This window comes from Perognathus longimembris, chromosome 28 (genome assembly GCF_023159225.1).
Source record: "Perognathus longimembris pacificus isolate PPM17 chromosome 28, ASM2315922v1, whole genome shotgun sequence".
Lineage (NCBI taxonomy): Eukaryota > Metazoa > Chordata > Mammalia > Rodentia > Heteromyidae > Perognathus > Perognathus longimembris.
Genome location: NC_063188.1, coordinates 3,177,403 through 3,192,373, shown reverse-complemented (window position 1 = coordinate 3,192,373; position 14,971 = coordinate 3,177,403). Strand labels below are relative to the sequence as shown.

Genomic DNA, 14,971 nt, shown 5'->3' with positions numbered 1-14,971 from the left:
ACTGAGTCTCTTTGGTTAAGCCTGACATAATAGCTCACACCTGTAATCCTAGCAACTTCAGCGATGGACAGCAGGAATTCGTTTGAAGTCAGCCCAGGTATAAAAGTTCACAAGACCCCATATCAGTCAAGGGCAGGGTACATTGGCTTGCCTGTCATCCCCAGTGGCATAGGGAAGCACAAATAGAAGGCTGGCACTCCAGGCTGACCCAGGCGTCAAGCAAGACCCTCTCAAAAATAACTAAAGCAATCACAGGGCATTGGGTATGGCTCAAGGGGTAGAGCAAATGCCTTGTAAACATGAGGCCCCGAGTTGAATCCTCAGTACTGCCAAGAAGATTGTCTCTTTTGTATACCCAACAGTACACTATTTTCTAGATTTAAACCTGCCTACAAGAAATTGAATGCTTCAAAAGCATATGCTACATGATAAATATTTCACTTTGGAATTAATTTTCTGTATACACTACATCAAGAATCTTTCTTCAACTCAGGCATCATTGGCCCAGGCCTATAATCCTGGCTACTCCGGAGGCTGAAAAGTGAGCATCACAGTTTGAAGCCTGACCAGGCAGAAAAGTCTGTGAGACTCTTCAATAAAACTACGCAGAAAAAACTGGAAGTGGTAGAGCACTAGTCTTGAGCACAAAAAGTCTCAGGGACAGTACCCAGGTCTTGAGTTCAAGCCCCAGGACCAGCAAAAACAAATCTTTTCCCCATGAAATTGTGCTACAGTAAAATTTCAGTAGGTATTAGAAAGTAATATGCTTAACCTACACATAGAATTATAAACTTTTTTTCACAACTTTTAGTTGGTTCAGGTAAAGTTAACCAGGAACCTAATCTTCCTAGTTTCAGTCAATATTGCTGTTCTTATATTAAGTGTAAAGGCAACCAAATAGTTTAATAACAGCTTATTCATCTAATTAATGTCTATGCATTCCTATCCAGTACTCATTTTTCAGTGCTGGTGTCTATGTTTGAACCTTTTTTAATCAAACTATTTCTTTTAGTCCTACAGGGTCACATGTTGAATGGTGTAAACAGCTTATAGCTGCTACAATTTCTAGTCAGATTTCAGGTTCAGTGACATCAGAAAATGTATCCAGAGATTACAAGGTAAGCAATGTTGGGTATTTAATTCATTTGTAGTATACCAAATAGCCAAGAAACTTTGCAAAAGGTTTCACTTCAAGTGAGCCGTTTGCCCCTTAATGATTAATTGCCATGTCTTGGGAATGGGGATAAATGTTCTCTATTGCTCAATCGAAAATTGAGAAGAGAAAGTTTACCAGTATCTAGTATATATGGTCATAGTTTTGTAATTCAGAGGGAAAATGGTCATTAGATACCAATTGTTCTTTTTTTTAAATCAAGTTTTATTTTATTATAAAAAATGCATTCCTGTAATACTAGCTACTCAGGAAGCTAAAATCCAAAGATCCCAGTTTGAAGCCTCCCCAAATTAGAAAATCCTTGAGACTCTTATCTCCAATTAACCATGTGAAAGTAAGAAGTGAAGGTGTGGCTCGAGTGACAGAGCACCAACCTTGAGTGAAAAAAGCTAAGGGACAGTGCATAAGCCCCAATACTGGCACAAAACAAAAAAGAGAAAGAAAAAACCTAACTATAATCCTAGAACCCAAGGCTGAGGCAGGCAGGAAGATTTTGAGTTCAAGGCCCACCTAGGTATGTAGTGAGTTTGAGGCTAGCCCAGGTTACATAGCAAAACCTTTTGTCAAACAAGCAAACAAAGAGAAATGAGTATATTTTTGTTATTCTATATTTCAGAAAGATATCTTAATGTACAATATCATCCTAACTTTATGACTTAGCTTTTTTTAATAGTGCTGAAATTTGAACTCAGCAGTTTACGTTCACTCAACTTGTTCAGCTAGTGCTCAACTTCTAGTGCCACACCTCTACTTCTGGATTTTTGCTGGTTAATTAAAGTTAAGTATCTCTCTAATTTGCCTGGCTTGGCTTCAAACTGACCCTCAGCCTCCTGAGTAGCTAGGACTATAGGTGTGAGCCACTAGTGCCAGCTGGCACTAGTTTTATATAGTTTTATAACACATTTTTTGTGTGTGGTGCTGGGGAATCCAGGGCCTTGTACATGGTACGCAAAAAGCATCCTACAATTGAGCTTAGTTCTGTAAAACCTTTTGATATGTTATTCATTTAAACCTTAGAATAAACCAGTGAAGTAGCCATCATTATAGACACCACTTAGCAGGTGAGGAAAACAAAGCCAAGATAGTTCAAGGGACTTGCTTAGTGCCATACAATTAAACTTGGAATTTCAACTCAAATTACCCTATTGAAGAGCTAGAATGATTTTGATATTTTGTCTCTATCCACTCCATCCACTGATTTCCAAAATGTGACCCTTGTTTCTTCCCACATCAGTGCTTCTTCTGGGTGTCTGTAAAAAATGCAGCTTCTTCCCTTTTTCTTGGTCGTGGGGCTTGAACTCAGGACCTGCGTGCTGTCCCTGAGCTCTTCAGCTCAAAGCTAGTGCTCTACCACTTTGAGCCACGGTGCCACTTCTCGTGTTCTGGTGGTTAATTGGAAATAAGAGTCACACAGACATTTATGCTCAGGCTGGCTTTGAACCTCAATCCTGAGATCTGAGCCTCCTGAATAGCTAGATTACGGGCGTGCCTGGCAGATGAAGCTTCTTGAATGCTTCCAACTAAGTGAATAAGAATCCATAAGGGAAGAAATGAATTGACTCATATATTTCTAAAACAATTAGTTCTGCACTCCTGTTAGGGGCTGTCAGTCAGTGTGGGGTCACTTCATCCAGAGTGGCAAGAATATCACTGGTTTCATATGAAATGAGTTTGTATGGCATGGCTATGAACATACTGTAGTAGTCATGTAATTATTTTATTGTTCACTAGAAACGTAATCATTTCATCGTTCATTAGAAAAATTAGCACACCAGGCTTGTAATTTAATGGATGTTATTGGTTAGAGAAGCCAAAGTATACAAAAGCTATTTTAACTCAGTAGAAAGACAAATATTAATAGTAGTGAAGTCGTATGCAAATACAGCAAGCAAGGAAAACCTGTTGAGGTGGTATTGTGAAATGACAAGTATTTAGCAAACATTGTCCCAGTTGAAAGTGTAGGCAGCTATTATTGTTGAATTGGAGCCAACTACATTAATAAATACATGCTTTAATACCAAATCATCCTGAAAATTAGCCTGATAATGAAGATAATTTTCTATTAGAGGAAATGTCATAAAATGTTTTGTTTCTCTTGTTCCCTCACTACCAACTCAGCTATTTTCATTCTTAGTAGACTAACAGTAAAAAAAAAAATTCTCTCTCCTGAATTAAAAGAAAAATTTAGAACAATGCCTGATATCAGTGGCTCACACATGTAATCCTAGCTACTAAGAAGGCTGAGATCCTAATTCAAAGCAGCCTGGGTAGGAAACTTAGTGCTCCTCTTTATCTCCAATTAATCACCAAAATTCCAGAAATAATGCTGTGCTTCAAGTGGTAGACAGCTAGCCACGAGTGCAAAAAGCTCAGGAACAACACCAGGCCCAGAGTTCAATCCCCAGGACTGGAAAAAAATAGTTCTGAATGTAATCTTCCATAAATTATATAAAGCAGTATAATTGCTGACTGCTGGTGGCTCACACCTGTAGTCCTAGCTACTTAGGAGGCTGAGATCTGAGGATTGTGGTTCAAAGCCAGCCCAAGCAGGAAAGTCTGTGAGACTCTTATCTCCAATTAACCACCAAAAAGACAGACATGGAGCTATGGCTCAGGTGGTAGAGAGCTAGCCTTGAGCAAAAGAGCTAAGGGAAAGTACCCAGCTCCAAGTTCAACCCCCACCTCTGCCAAAAAATAATGAAGTTAACAAGATGTAATGAAACATTTCTAGGAACTATTAGTAGTTATAACACAGTAGTAATTAGTAGTAATAACACAGTCACAGTTTCCATTATTTGGAATGGGGGAATAGACCAACCTAGAGGACAATGAATAGGGAAGCCTCACAAAAAGAAAACTTTTACACACTACTCTTTTCTAGACACATGCCACTGGACTGGGGGGAACCTGTCCACACACCAATCCTACCAGGAAAGCCATTTGGGAAACCGAAATTGCACTTTTTCCAGCTCAGGCTGGAGCCTTCTTTAGAGGATGCCTGGTGAACAGACAGGACTTTCATTGTTGCTTTGACATTGTAATGTCCGGAACAACAATGTGAGAGTATTAATGAGGTATCACTTCCTCTCTCATAGAGAGGGTTCCATGGAAGTCTAGTTGGAGAACTCTTGCCCTTGCTGTGAAGTAACAAGGAGTCCTCTACCTTCTGATATCAATGGAAGATGAATGTGGGACCCAGACTTCTAACGTACCTTTAAATAATGAAGCAGTGCTTGCTTCTGCTGGAGCAGTTTCAGAGAAAGCCAGCTAAAACTCAAAGTTTAAATAAGCGCTTGAGTCTCTAACATAATGCTTAAAATGTCCAGGTTTCAATTGAAAATCATTTGGCATAGCAAAAGATCTCAAACTGAATGATAAAAGAGAATCAGTGTTGACTAAGGATGTAAGTCAGGGTAGACTGCTTGCCTAGCATGCACAAGGCCGTGAGTATGATTCCTAGCACACAAATACTGATGAAAAAAAACACACAGGCAGAGAGACAGAGGAGACTGAGAGACAGGAGACAGTGGGGGGCCAACAAATATATCAACTTAGATGATAGATATGTTAGAATCGTGCAAAAATTTGTATGCTTTATTAAACAATTTAAAATATGCTTAAAATAATTAAAAAACAAAGGGGGCACAAAGTAGTTTCAGCAAAGAAATATAAAAGATAATGAAGAACTAAATGGAAACTTTTAAACTACAAAGTACAATTAGGAAAATAAACTCAATTGTGTGACTTCAATAGCAGAATAAAAAGGGCAGAGAAAAGAGCCTGTGTGTTTAAAAATAGATAAACAGAAATGACCTAATCTCAATGAAAGAGAGAAATAAGCGAACCACTCTACCACTAGGCCATATTCCCAAGCCCCAAAGGAGAGAAATGAACAGATTGTGGGGCCTGAGAGCTATACCAAAAGATCTACCATTTGTGTTGTCCAACTATCAAAGGAGGAAAGGGAATAGGGCTAACAAAGTGCTTGAAGATATAATGGCTGAAAACTTCCCAAATTGGCATACAGACATAAACTTCAGATTTACAACTCTGAATCTACTTTAAACAAGAGTAACAATAAAAAAAATCATACCAAGGCACATCATAGTCAGACTTCTGAAAAAATAAGCAAAGAAGAAAGCAGATGGCAGTAAGGAAGATATACTACTTTACCTATGGGGAAAATTAATTCCAATGGCAAAAAACATGTTGGAAGAAAGTGCCACCTTTTGAAAGAAAACAGTAATGTAGTAAAAATATGCTCAGGAACATTTTGAGAAAATAGACAGTGAAGAGAAACTGTCACCAGTTTTCTCACTCTAGAAGAATGGCTAAATGAATGAATCTTAAAGGTGAGAAAGGAAGAAGAACCCCAGTAAGCAAAAATCCTCATGGAACTAATAAGTGAGTTTAGCAAGGTAACAGGTATAAGATTTTTAAAATCGCTCTTATTTTTATGTATTACCAATACATGGAAATCAAAAATTCAAACGATACCATTTATACTAGTACTGTAACAATGGCATATTTAGATACAAATCTAGCAAAGCTGAAAATTGCCAAGTATTGATGAATTAAAGGTGATCTAAATTAATGGAGGTATAATATGCTCATATATTTGGAAATTTCAGCATAATAAAGATATAACTTCTGCCAGGTGCTAGTGGATCATGCTTGTAATCCTAGCTACTCAGGAGGCTAAGATCTAAGGATTATGGTTCAAAACCAGCCCAGGCAGGAAAGTTCATGAGACTCTCATCTCCAAATAAGCACCTAAAAATAGAAATAGAGGAATGGAAATAGAGCTGTAACTCAAGTGGTAGAGCACTAATTGTGAGTCCAAAAGCTCAGGGACAGCTCCCAGGCCCTGAGTTCAAGCCCCAGGATTGGCATACATAACAATAGATTTCACTTCTACCCAAACTCATATATGAAGTAAAAATTCCAATCAAAATCCTGGATGGAATTTTTTGTAGATACAGATAAGATTATTGTGAAATTCATATGAAAAGACTGAGAGGAAGTCACATAGCTGAAATGAGTAAAGAATCAAGTGGGAGGAATAGGAATACATGATTTCAAGGCATATCACATTGATGCCGAAGACCAGAGCAACGATGTCGAAACAAATCAGTGAAACAGAACAGAAAACTCAGAAATTGGCCCACGGAAACATAGCCAACACAAAAGGGGTTCAATTGAAGGAAGGTAGAAGTTCAACCAGCATTTGTAAATAGACTACCTCTGAAGAGTAGATCTGTGGCTCAAGGGCTTGGGCACCATCCTTGAGTGAAAAAGCCGAGCCAAGAACACAAGGCCCTAAATTCAAATCCCAGTACTGACATATAGAAAAAATAGGACCATGAAACATTAAGGGAAAAAGGAAGTTTTCAAGATCTGAGACCAAAGAATTCTTAAGAGTTGACACAAAAAACGGTCTATAAAAGGAAAAGTTGATCAAAAATTTTAAAAACCTCTGTGAGGAAGTGGTGTTGTGGCTCAAGTGGTAGAGCACGGGCCTTGAGCCGAGGCGCTCAGGGACAGAGCCCAGGCCCAGAGTTCAAGCCCCACAACTGACAAAAAAAGGAAAAACTTCTGTGAAAGAGGATGAAAAAGCCAACTATAGCAGACAGAAGACTAGTATCTCAAACATGTGATTACTTAAAACCTAAAAGCAAAACCAAGCCATGCATTCAGAAAATCTACAGAAGACATGAAGAGACATTTCACCAAAGAGAAATAGACAGATGGGAGATATGCATATAAATGAAATATTCAACATTATTAACTAGTAGGGGAATGCAGGTTAAAGTCATGATGAGGTATTATACCTATCAGGATAAGTCAAATTTTTTAAAAATCAATGACAACATCAAAAACTCACGAAAGAGTGGAGAAACAATCATCCTTGCATTGTTGGTGGATATGTAAAATGACTCAGCCATTCTAGGAAATAGTTTGGTAGTTTCTTTACAAATAAATCCTGACCATATAGCTACCATGTGGCGCCCCACAATTGTATTCCTTGGCACTTTTTCACCTAAAAACCTGTACATGGCTATCTATACAAGCTTTAACCCTGGGCTGGGGATATGGCCTAGTGGCAAGAGTGCCTGCCTCATATACATGAGGCCCTGGGTTCGATTCCCCAGCACCACATATACAGAAAATGGCCAGAGGGGGCGCTGTGGCTCAAGTGGCAGAGTGCTAGCCTTGAGCAAAATAAGAAGCCAGGGACAGTGCTCAGGCCCTGAGTCCAAGCCCCAGGACTGGCCAAAAAAACAAAACAAAACAAAACAAGCTTTAACCCTAACGAGAACTGGAATCGACCCATATCTTATAACTATGATACATCCATACCAAGGAATATTACTTAACAAAAAGAAAGAAATATTGATACACTCAGCAACTTGGATGGATTTTTTATAATGCTAATATCAAAAGATCATATACTGGATAGTTTCATTTATATGATGTTCTTTAAATGACAAATTTACAGAAACAGACAGGTTAATGAGGGCCAGCAGGCTGAAAAGGATTTGGAGGGCACGAAGGACCGTTAGTATGGCTGGAAAGGGCCACACTAGGGCTCCTTATGGAGATAAGGGGGTTCCATATCTTGATTGGGTAGTGACACAGTATCACTTAAAGACAATAAAAATGCAAAAGTGGTCAAGATTTCTTGCAGACTGCAGAATGACTCTTCACTGCGTGTATATACAGATTGACTAATATTTATATAACAAGTCATGATATACCAGAGGTATTATTTAAAGAAACATTGATTATACTAATAAAGTGTCAGAATTTACTTTGGGGAAAGTATATCAACAATTCTCCTTCTGCTAGTTCAGTTACAAATATACTAATTCCTTTGGTAAGAGCCTGGCTGGAGTCAGTGAAGGAAAAAGACACGAAAAATATGGTAGACATTGAACAGTGCTAAGTGCTTCCACAGACAAGTCAACAAGGAAGGAGGGCATAGAGCAGGGCCTGCTGGGAGTTAGCAGGTTCCTGTCAGCACCCTCACGAGGGCAAAACACCTGTGACGCTATACTGAGGTCTGCATTCTGTATGCTTTATTAAGCCAGCCAGGTTGTGATTGATTCCCTGTTGTCCTGTTGCTAGATGTACAACCTGGGGCACCTGTTCCTGTATCACTTTCCCATTTCTCCTAAAAGTTACTAGGAGGCTTGACAAGCCATGGAAAGCACTTAATGCACTGCCTGCTATAGTGTGAGCTTATTATTTATAGTGCTAGTATTGTCTGTGCTTGAAAACTTTGAGTTTCTAGTGTAAGGGTGTCAGAATTAAGATATAGGATGTGGGTATAGGTCAGTGTTAAACCATTTACATCACGTGGACAGGGCCTCTTTGTTCCATCCCAGCATGATACAAAACCAAAGGAAAAACAAAATGGAAAACCAACAAGAGCCACATGGAGTTAGACCACAGTATCAGCTCCATTTAGTCCTCCAAGCAGGCTTGGAGCAAGGTCTGGCCTGAGTGTGCAGTCCCAGAGCCTACCACACCCAAAGACAACTCTGGACAACTGTGGCCTCTTTTGTGCCCAGCCAAGGGAATTCTTCAGAGGCTAATGAGATGAGGGTGTAGTCTCCAAGTATCTCTTTAGCACTTAAATCCCAGAGAGGTGGAGTGGCGCATGCTGGCTCCCTTGCCCAAATACGCACAAAGCCCTCACCTCTGTGTGTAAATGGGAGAACCTCCAAGGAGGACATAAAGGGAGGCTGGGACCGAGGAAGGAAGTTTTGTCCCCACCACAAACTTTCACACACAGTTCATGTTAATTGCTTTTTCTGGATTTACTCAACACCATTTAGTGTGGCATGGGTAGGTCGATATTGAGTCAACTTGAATGGTCTCATGGCTCTGTTGGCTGTTGTTATGATTACATTTTGTAGGTTCTTGACATGTATAGGAGATGAGGAAAGGATGTGGGACATGTAAACAGTATTGCAATACAACTTGGGGACAGCTGAGCTCTACCAACTATACTTATCACCGCCCCCCCCCCCTGCCACGGGCAGAATTATCAGAACTGATTTAGCCCTCCCAGCAAGCCATGCGGGAGGTACAGTGTGCATCACCATTTTAGAGAGAAGACTAAGACAGCAGTGTTTGGCTGCTCTGAGGCTTTGTGGCTAGCTAAGCTGTAGGGCCAGGATGTGATTCAGAAGCTTGCTTTTTTTAACCATGATTCTACTTGGTCTTTTTAAGCCTCTGTTTGGGAGATGTTTTCTGAAAACTTCTGATGAAACCTAAAGAATCCCACACTTAGAATTTTAGAACTGGCTGGAACCTTGTAGACATCCTATCCACTGAAGCCAAAAAACAGACATTAGGCGTCCTCAGGCCTCCTGATTTAAAAATACTACTCTTTCCTCTGGCGTCCATCAAAATAATATTCAAAAACAAATGAAAACTTCTCTGTGCATCTGAAAAGGTTTATTTCAGAAAAGAAGTAGAGAGAAACACATCTTAGACACTTTTGGGAAAACCTCTATGGACTTTCTTCTCATGCCAAGAGCACTGAAGATTTCATTACAATGGGTAAAGAATTATGTGCGTTTAAACCTGATTGTCTTCCCTCTTTTCTGCGAATTTTTCAGGTTTCTTTCTCCTTCCACAAAGGTTCCTTGGCAAGAAGTCATATGTTCCATATGTGAGGCTCAAATGTCTTGCTTGTTTCTGCAGTGGACATATTTATGTAAAAATATTATTGAGTATGCTACTTTTTTGTTTTGGGTGTTAACTATGGTTTCACAGACAAAGCATTAAAAGTTGTAGTCACGGGGCTGGGGATATAGCCTAGTGGCAAGAGTGCCTGCCTCGGATACACGAGGCCCTAGGTTCGATTCCCCAGCACCACATATACAGAAAACGGCCAGAAGCCGCGCTGTGGCTCAAGTGGTAGAGTGCTAGCCTTGAGCGGGAAGAAGCCAGGGACAGTGCTCAGGCCCTGAGTCCAAGCCCCAGGACTGGCCAAAAAAAAAAAAAAAAAAAGTTGTAGTCACAGAAAAAATGTGCAAACATTCCAGCATGTTGGAATAGAAGATTGGAAATGGAGAGAGAAAGCAAGGCGGAGTGTTGATGTTGGCTTCTTCAACAAGCCTTGAGAGTTAAGATTCCCTGTGTACTTTGGAGGGGTCAGAGTATAATTTCTTTTTGTAATATGTCTGTAGAGACCCTACACTGTTGCCAGGGCAAAAAAAAAAATCTAGCCATAATACCAAGGTTTAAATAATAGTTCTGCCACCCTGAATTTAGCCAGGTTACTCCAATGTCTTGTTTTTCTAAAACAAAAAATAGGGCCTATAATAGTTTAATTTCACAGGTTCTCACAAGAATAAAATGAGTTAAAATGCATAAAACATTAACCGAATGGCTTGAACATAAAAATTTGGAGCACTTTTTATGCTGCAGCTGTTTCCGAAAGAAAACAACAGAAGAATTAAAAAATAAACTTTCAGTCAGCAAAGACTGGGAAAAGGGAGGAAGTCAGTTTGAGAAAGCTTATTTTCTCATCTTTTCAAACTAGAGGTCAAGGTGATAAATCATGTTTATGGTGACAAGCAATCCTCAAAGGAATTAAAAACTAAGTCCAGTTAAGTGTAGTTGTCCATAGGTAGAAGGCTTTCTCTTTTGAGCTTTGAATTACCATAAGCATGTATCAGTTTTATTTGCTTCTGTCAACTTTCTTAAGGTGTAGCTAACAAGTGATAAACTCCCCATATTTAAAGTCTACAAGTTGATAAGTTTTGACATATGTGTACACTCATGAAACTATCACAATAATTAAGATAAATAGCCCTCTCTGTTTTCCCCTACCCAGATTAAACCTGCTTAATCTAAGCTATCTGTTTAGGAATTTATAGACCTTAATCCCTTTTGAGGTACAGTGTTGTGTAATTCAGAAGACCTTTTTTACTTCAGAGAGTACTTTCATAGATAAGACACTGATATTTTTCAATGTATGTTCATATTCATGAGATCTTATACCTCTTGAGTAAAACCATAAAGTCATTAAGAACCTCTTTTGATTTTGTATTTTTTAAAAAACACTCAGTGGTTAGACCATGGACTTTTTTTTGTTTTTTGTTTGTTTGTTTTTTGTTGGTTTTTTTTTTGGCCAGTCCTGGGGCTTGGACTCAGGGCCTGAGCACTGTCCCTGGCTTCTTCTTGCTCAAGGCTAGCACTCTGCCACTTGAGCCACAGCGCCCCCTCTGGCCATTTTGTGTATATGTGGTGCTGGGGAATCGAACCCAGGGCCTCATATATACGAGGCAAGCACTCTTGCCACTAGGCCATATCCCCAACCCCTAGACCATAGACTTTTGAATAGGGTACAAAGATTATTGAAGTCTTCCCCAAAGTTCTGTCCATTTGTACACTGTTTCCTCGGCCATTAGGATTCACTTGCCACAGGCACAGCAATCATGTTACTGAAGTCAGGGTCCCAGTTGAATAGAGTGTACGTTTGCGTCCCTTGTGGGACTAGCCACTATCACTTCCTCCCCAGAGCTTTCCCTTCACACTTTAGGTCTGTTAGGACAGGCATCTCACTCCCAGTTGGGTGAGCGTATCAGCAAGTTCAATTCTGGAGTCCCAGGTATTCATTGAAAATGTAATGTCAATATAAATCATGTTAAGCTTTATGATTACCTCAGTTTTATGATACTGTTAGGTAACACTATACCTGATCTGTGCTCTGGATCCAGTCAAGGATTTCTGTGGTTTACTTTGTTTTTTATTTTTATTTTTTGTAGCTTGGTTTGGGAGCATAACTGCCTTTTTTTTTCACTGTTGCTATGTAGAAAATGCATTTGGTATTCCAAACAGAAAACAATGAACTTTTCAGAGACAGCCTGTTCATGATAGCTTGTAACAGCACTTGACAGGAGAGGTTTTTAAAATAATGTGGTTTGTCTTAGCCAAAGGGTAATACATTTCTTCAAGTCATAGATTTTCCTGAAAAAAAAATACAAGACAAATGTGTTAGAATTGATTTGCTGTTGAATGAAAATTCAAGGGCAAATACATTAGGATTGATTTGCTTCTCCTTATTTAGAGGATTATGATGTTTCTTAGGGAATGGGAGGTTGAACTTAATGGTGTCTTTTACAGGTCAATAGATGATGATGTTCTATATTTTAACTAACAGGTTTTCAGGAGGCCTGATATAAGGGTAAGGATATTTGGCTTTTGGCAGATGGGCCTCCTACTTGTGTGTGTCTGTGCTTTATGGAACACAGTCTATTTAGTGTTCTTTACCTTCTTGCTGGTTTTTATGAGTCCCTCAGATCAACTTGCTCTGCTGTGTCATAGCTTTAAGTGTTCACGACAAATGCTTTATTTGTTACAATGTTCTTCTGTGCAGTAAAAGCCAACATGTGTGAGGGAAGGTTGCTAAAATTGTTACCAGTGTGCAATACTGACTTTTCCTGTCCTACATGAAGTCTGACCAAATGGAGGCTCATGTCAGGGATGATGTAAAAGTCTAAGCCTAGTGAGGCCTTTTCTAGCCTTGCCTATTGTGTGATTCATTTTATAGAATTGAGCCACCAAATGAGTGGTCATATGCTGTCTACACTTTGCAAGTAAGATTTTCAGTCATATGTGTTTGCATGTTGAATCCAAAAAGCATAAGTGCTTATCTTGAAGAAAAATATGGCACAGCCAATCCCAGTTAACAATGCAACGATAGTAAATTACAGCTGATCTTTTCCTCATGATTTTCGTTCCCTTTATTTCAGAATATTCATAGAGCAAGACAAAGATTGGTAATGTGCATGCATTTAACTCTTAGTATCAGACACTGAAAATTAACCTACTTCTGTTTACTGAAAACAATGTGGATTTTGGCAGTATACTTTAATGACTTCAATTTAAAATTTTTAATTTTATTGAAGCCAATGAACTAGTAAAAAATAATCAGGTTAAATAAAATTCTTGTTATTCTACTTGGTTACCCCCTCCCCTTTTTCTGGTTTTGTGTTGGTCCTAGGGCTTGAACTCAGGGCCTGGGGGCCATCTCTGAGTTTTTTTGTTTTTGTTTTTTTTTGCTCAAGGCTAGTACTCTAGCACTTGAGCCACAGTGCCACTTCTGGCTTTTTGTTGTTGTTGTTTATTGGATATAAGAGCCTTATGGACTTTCCTGCCCTGGCTACCTTCAAACCGCAATCCTCAGACTATCACCAGGATTACAGGCATGAGCTACCAGTGCCCTGCTTGGTATACCTTTTAAATATTGTTTTGACCATATTTTCTTTTATTGTGGGAATTATCTTCTTTCATTGATTCACATTGTTGAAAATCGGTGTTTGGTTTTTCTCTTGCATGGACTTGGAAATGCTTTTTAAAAAAAATTCATTAGTTTTCTGTTTTAAAGTTTTTAAACAAATAATGAGTCTTGTTTTCTTTGTACTTGTAATGTAGAAATTTAAAAAAAAGTGGCCAGTCTTAAAAAAAATCACATTGCTTTAAAGGGTGCACTAAATTCAGTGTTCTGAGTGGGTATAAAATGTATTAAGCAGTTATTGTACTTTAGTAGCAAAAGTAAAAGATGAGAGATAGTGGACTGTTTTAAAGCTTTTGCTATTTCATCATTAGTTGCTTTTTTTTTTTTCTGGCCAGTCCTGAGGCTTGAACTCAGGGCCTGAGCACTGTCCCTGGCTTCTTTTTGCTCAAGGCTAGCACTCTACCACTTGAGCCACAGCGCCGCCTCTGGCCGTTTTCTGTATATGTGGTGCTGAGGAATTGAACCCAGGGCTTCATGTACACAAGGCAAGCACTCTTGCCACTAGGCCATATCCCCAGCCCCCATTGGTTGCTTTTTTATTTAAAATAAGTATAGTTATTGGAACCCAAGTTTAAGAAATTAAATTATAGCTATCTTAAATTTCCGTATTCATAGTCTCAGAAATTGGATGCCCTCTTAGCTATTCATAGTTTTTATACAACCTGCTAAACTAGAAGTTTGGTTTTTAAAGTTTCAAACAATATTTGATTTCATAGAGAAATTAGAAACGATGTACCTTTAAAGGGAATGGATAAAACTGAAAGATATGTGACCCTTTCATTGTTTTCTTAGAAGCATGTTGTTGATATTGCAATTAGAAATATTTGGTGTAACACTAATTTTAAGTCAGTGTTTAATTAGTAATAATTAAGCAAATATCTATGTGTATATAAAATCTACAGCATGTGATATGTGCATGTGTACAGTGAAATATATCTCTGGGCAATATAGTAAATTTTAGTGAACAAATGCTTACTGTGTTTGAAATACTTGTCTATAAACTGCCTTTGTATTTTGGCTTGACATTGGCCTCTACCTGGTTTCTGTGGTATGCTTTATTTTTCATGAACACATGATGTTTGTTTCTTTGCTATATGCTATAGTGTTGCTTGATTTATAAAAGACAGTGCATCTTTTGAAATACATGTTTGTTTGACGTTTTGAAATTTTTTTCTGCCCCAATACAAACACAGAGTAGATACTCGATTTAAGCTGAGGATAGTATAGATGGCCTACACGTTATTTCCTTAATTTCAAAGGGCAAATGTTGTAAGTTGCAAAGCCATGAAAGGTGTGTCGACTTTTACATGCTTACTGTCTCTTTAAAAAAAGAAATTCTGTCCTTTCACCTGTCTGTTTGCACGTGTTTTTCTTTCTCTTCTCTGCCTTTTCTTGTCCATGCACCTGGTGCTGTGCAGGAGATACAGGAAGAACACAATGGCTACCCTTCTGAAGCTGAAGCTGATCAGGTGGCAAGT

At 38.8% G+C, this 14,971-nt stretch overlaps 1 protein-coding gene across 4 annotated transcripts in view; it reads left to right on the top strand.

Annotated features, from left to right (window-relative positions):
• Nucleotides 1-14,971, top strand: part of Mtmr1 (myotubularin related protein 1) — a 61,083-nt gene that overhangs the window by 6,059 nt on the left and 40,053 nt on the right. Inside the window, exons 2-5 of one of the 4 annotated variants that reach the window (XM_048335712.1) lie at nucleotides 1,013-1,118; nucleotides 12,357-12,380; nucleotides 12,949-12,975; nucleotides 14,912-14,962. The exons of 1 other annotated variant lie outside the window; for it this stretch is intronic. In XM_048335712.1, coding sequence (XP_048191669.1) covers nucleotides 1,013-1,118; nucleotides 12,357-12,380; nucleotides 12,949-12,975; nucleotides 14,912-14,962 — 208 coding nt within the window. The remainder of the gene's footprint in view (nucleotides 1-1,012; nucleotides 1,119-12,356; nucleotides 12,381-12,948; nucleotides 12,976-14,911; nucleotides 14,963-14,971) is intronic. 2 more of the 4 variants (XM_048335713.1, XM_048335715.1) reach the window with 2 other exon arrangements.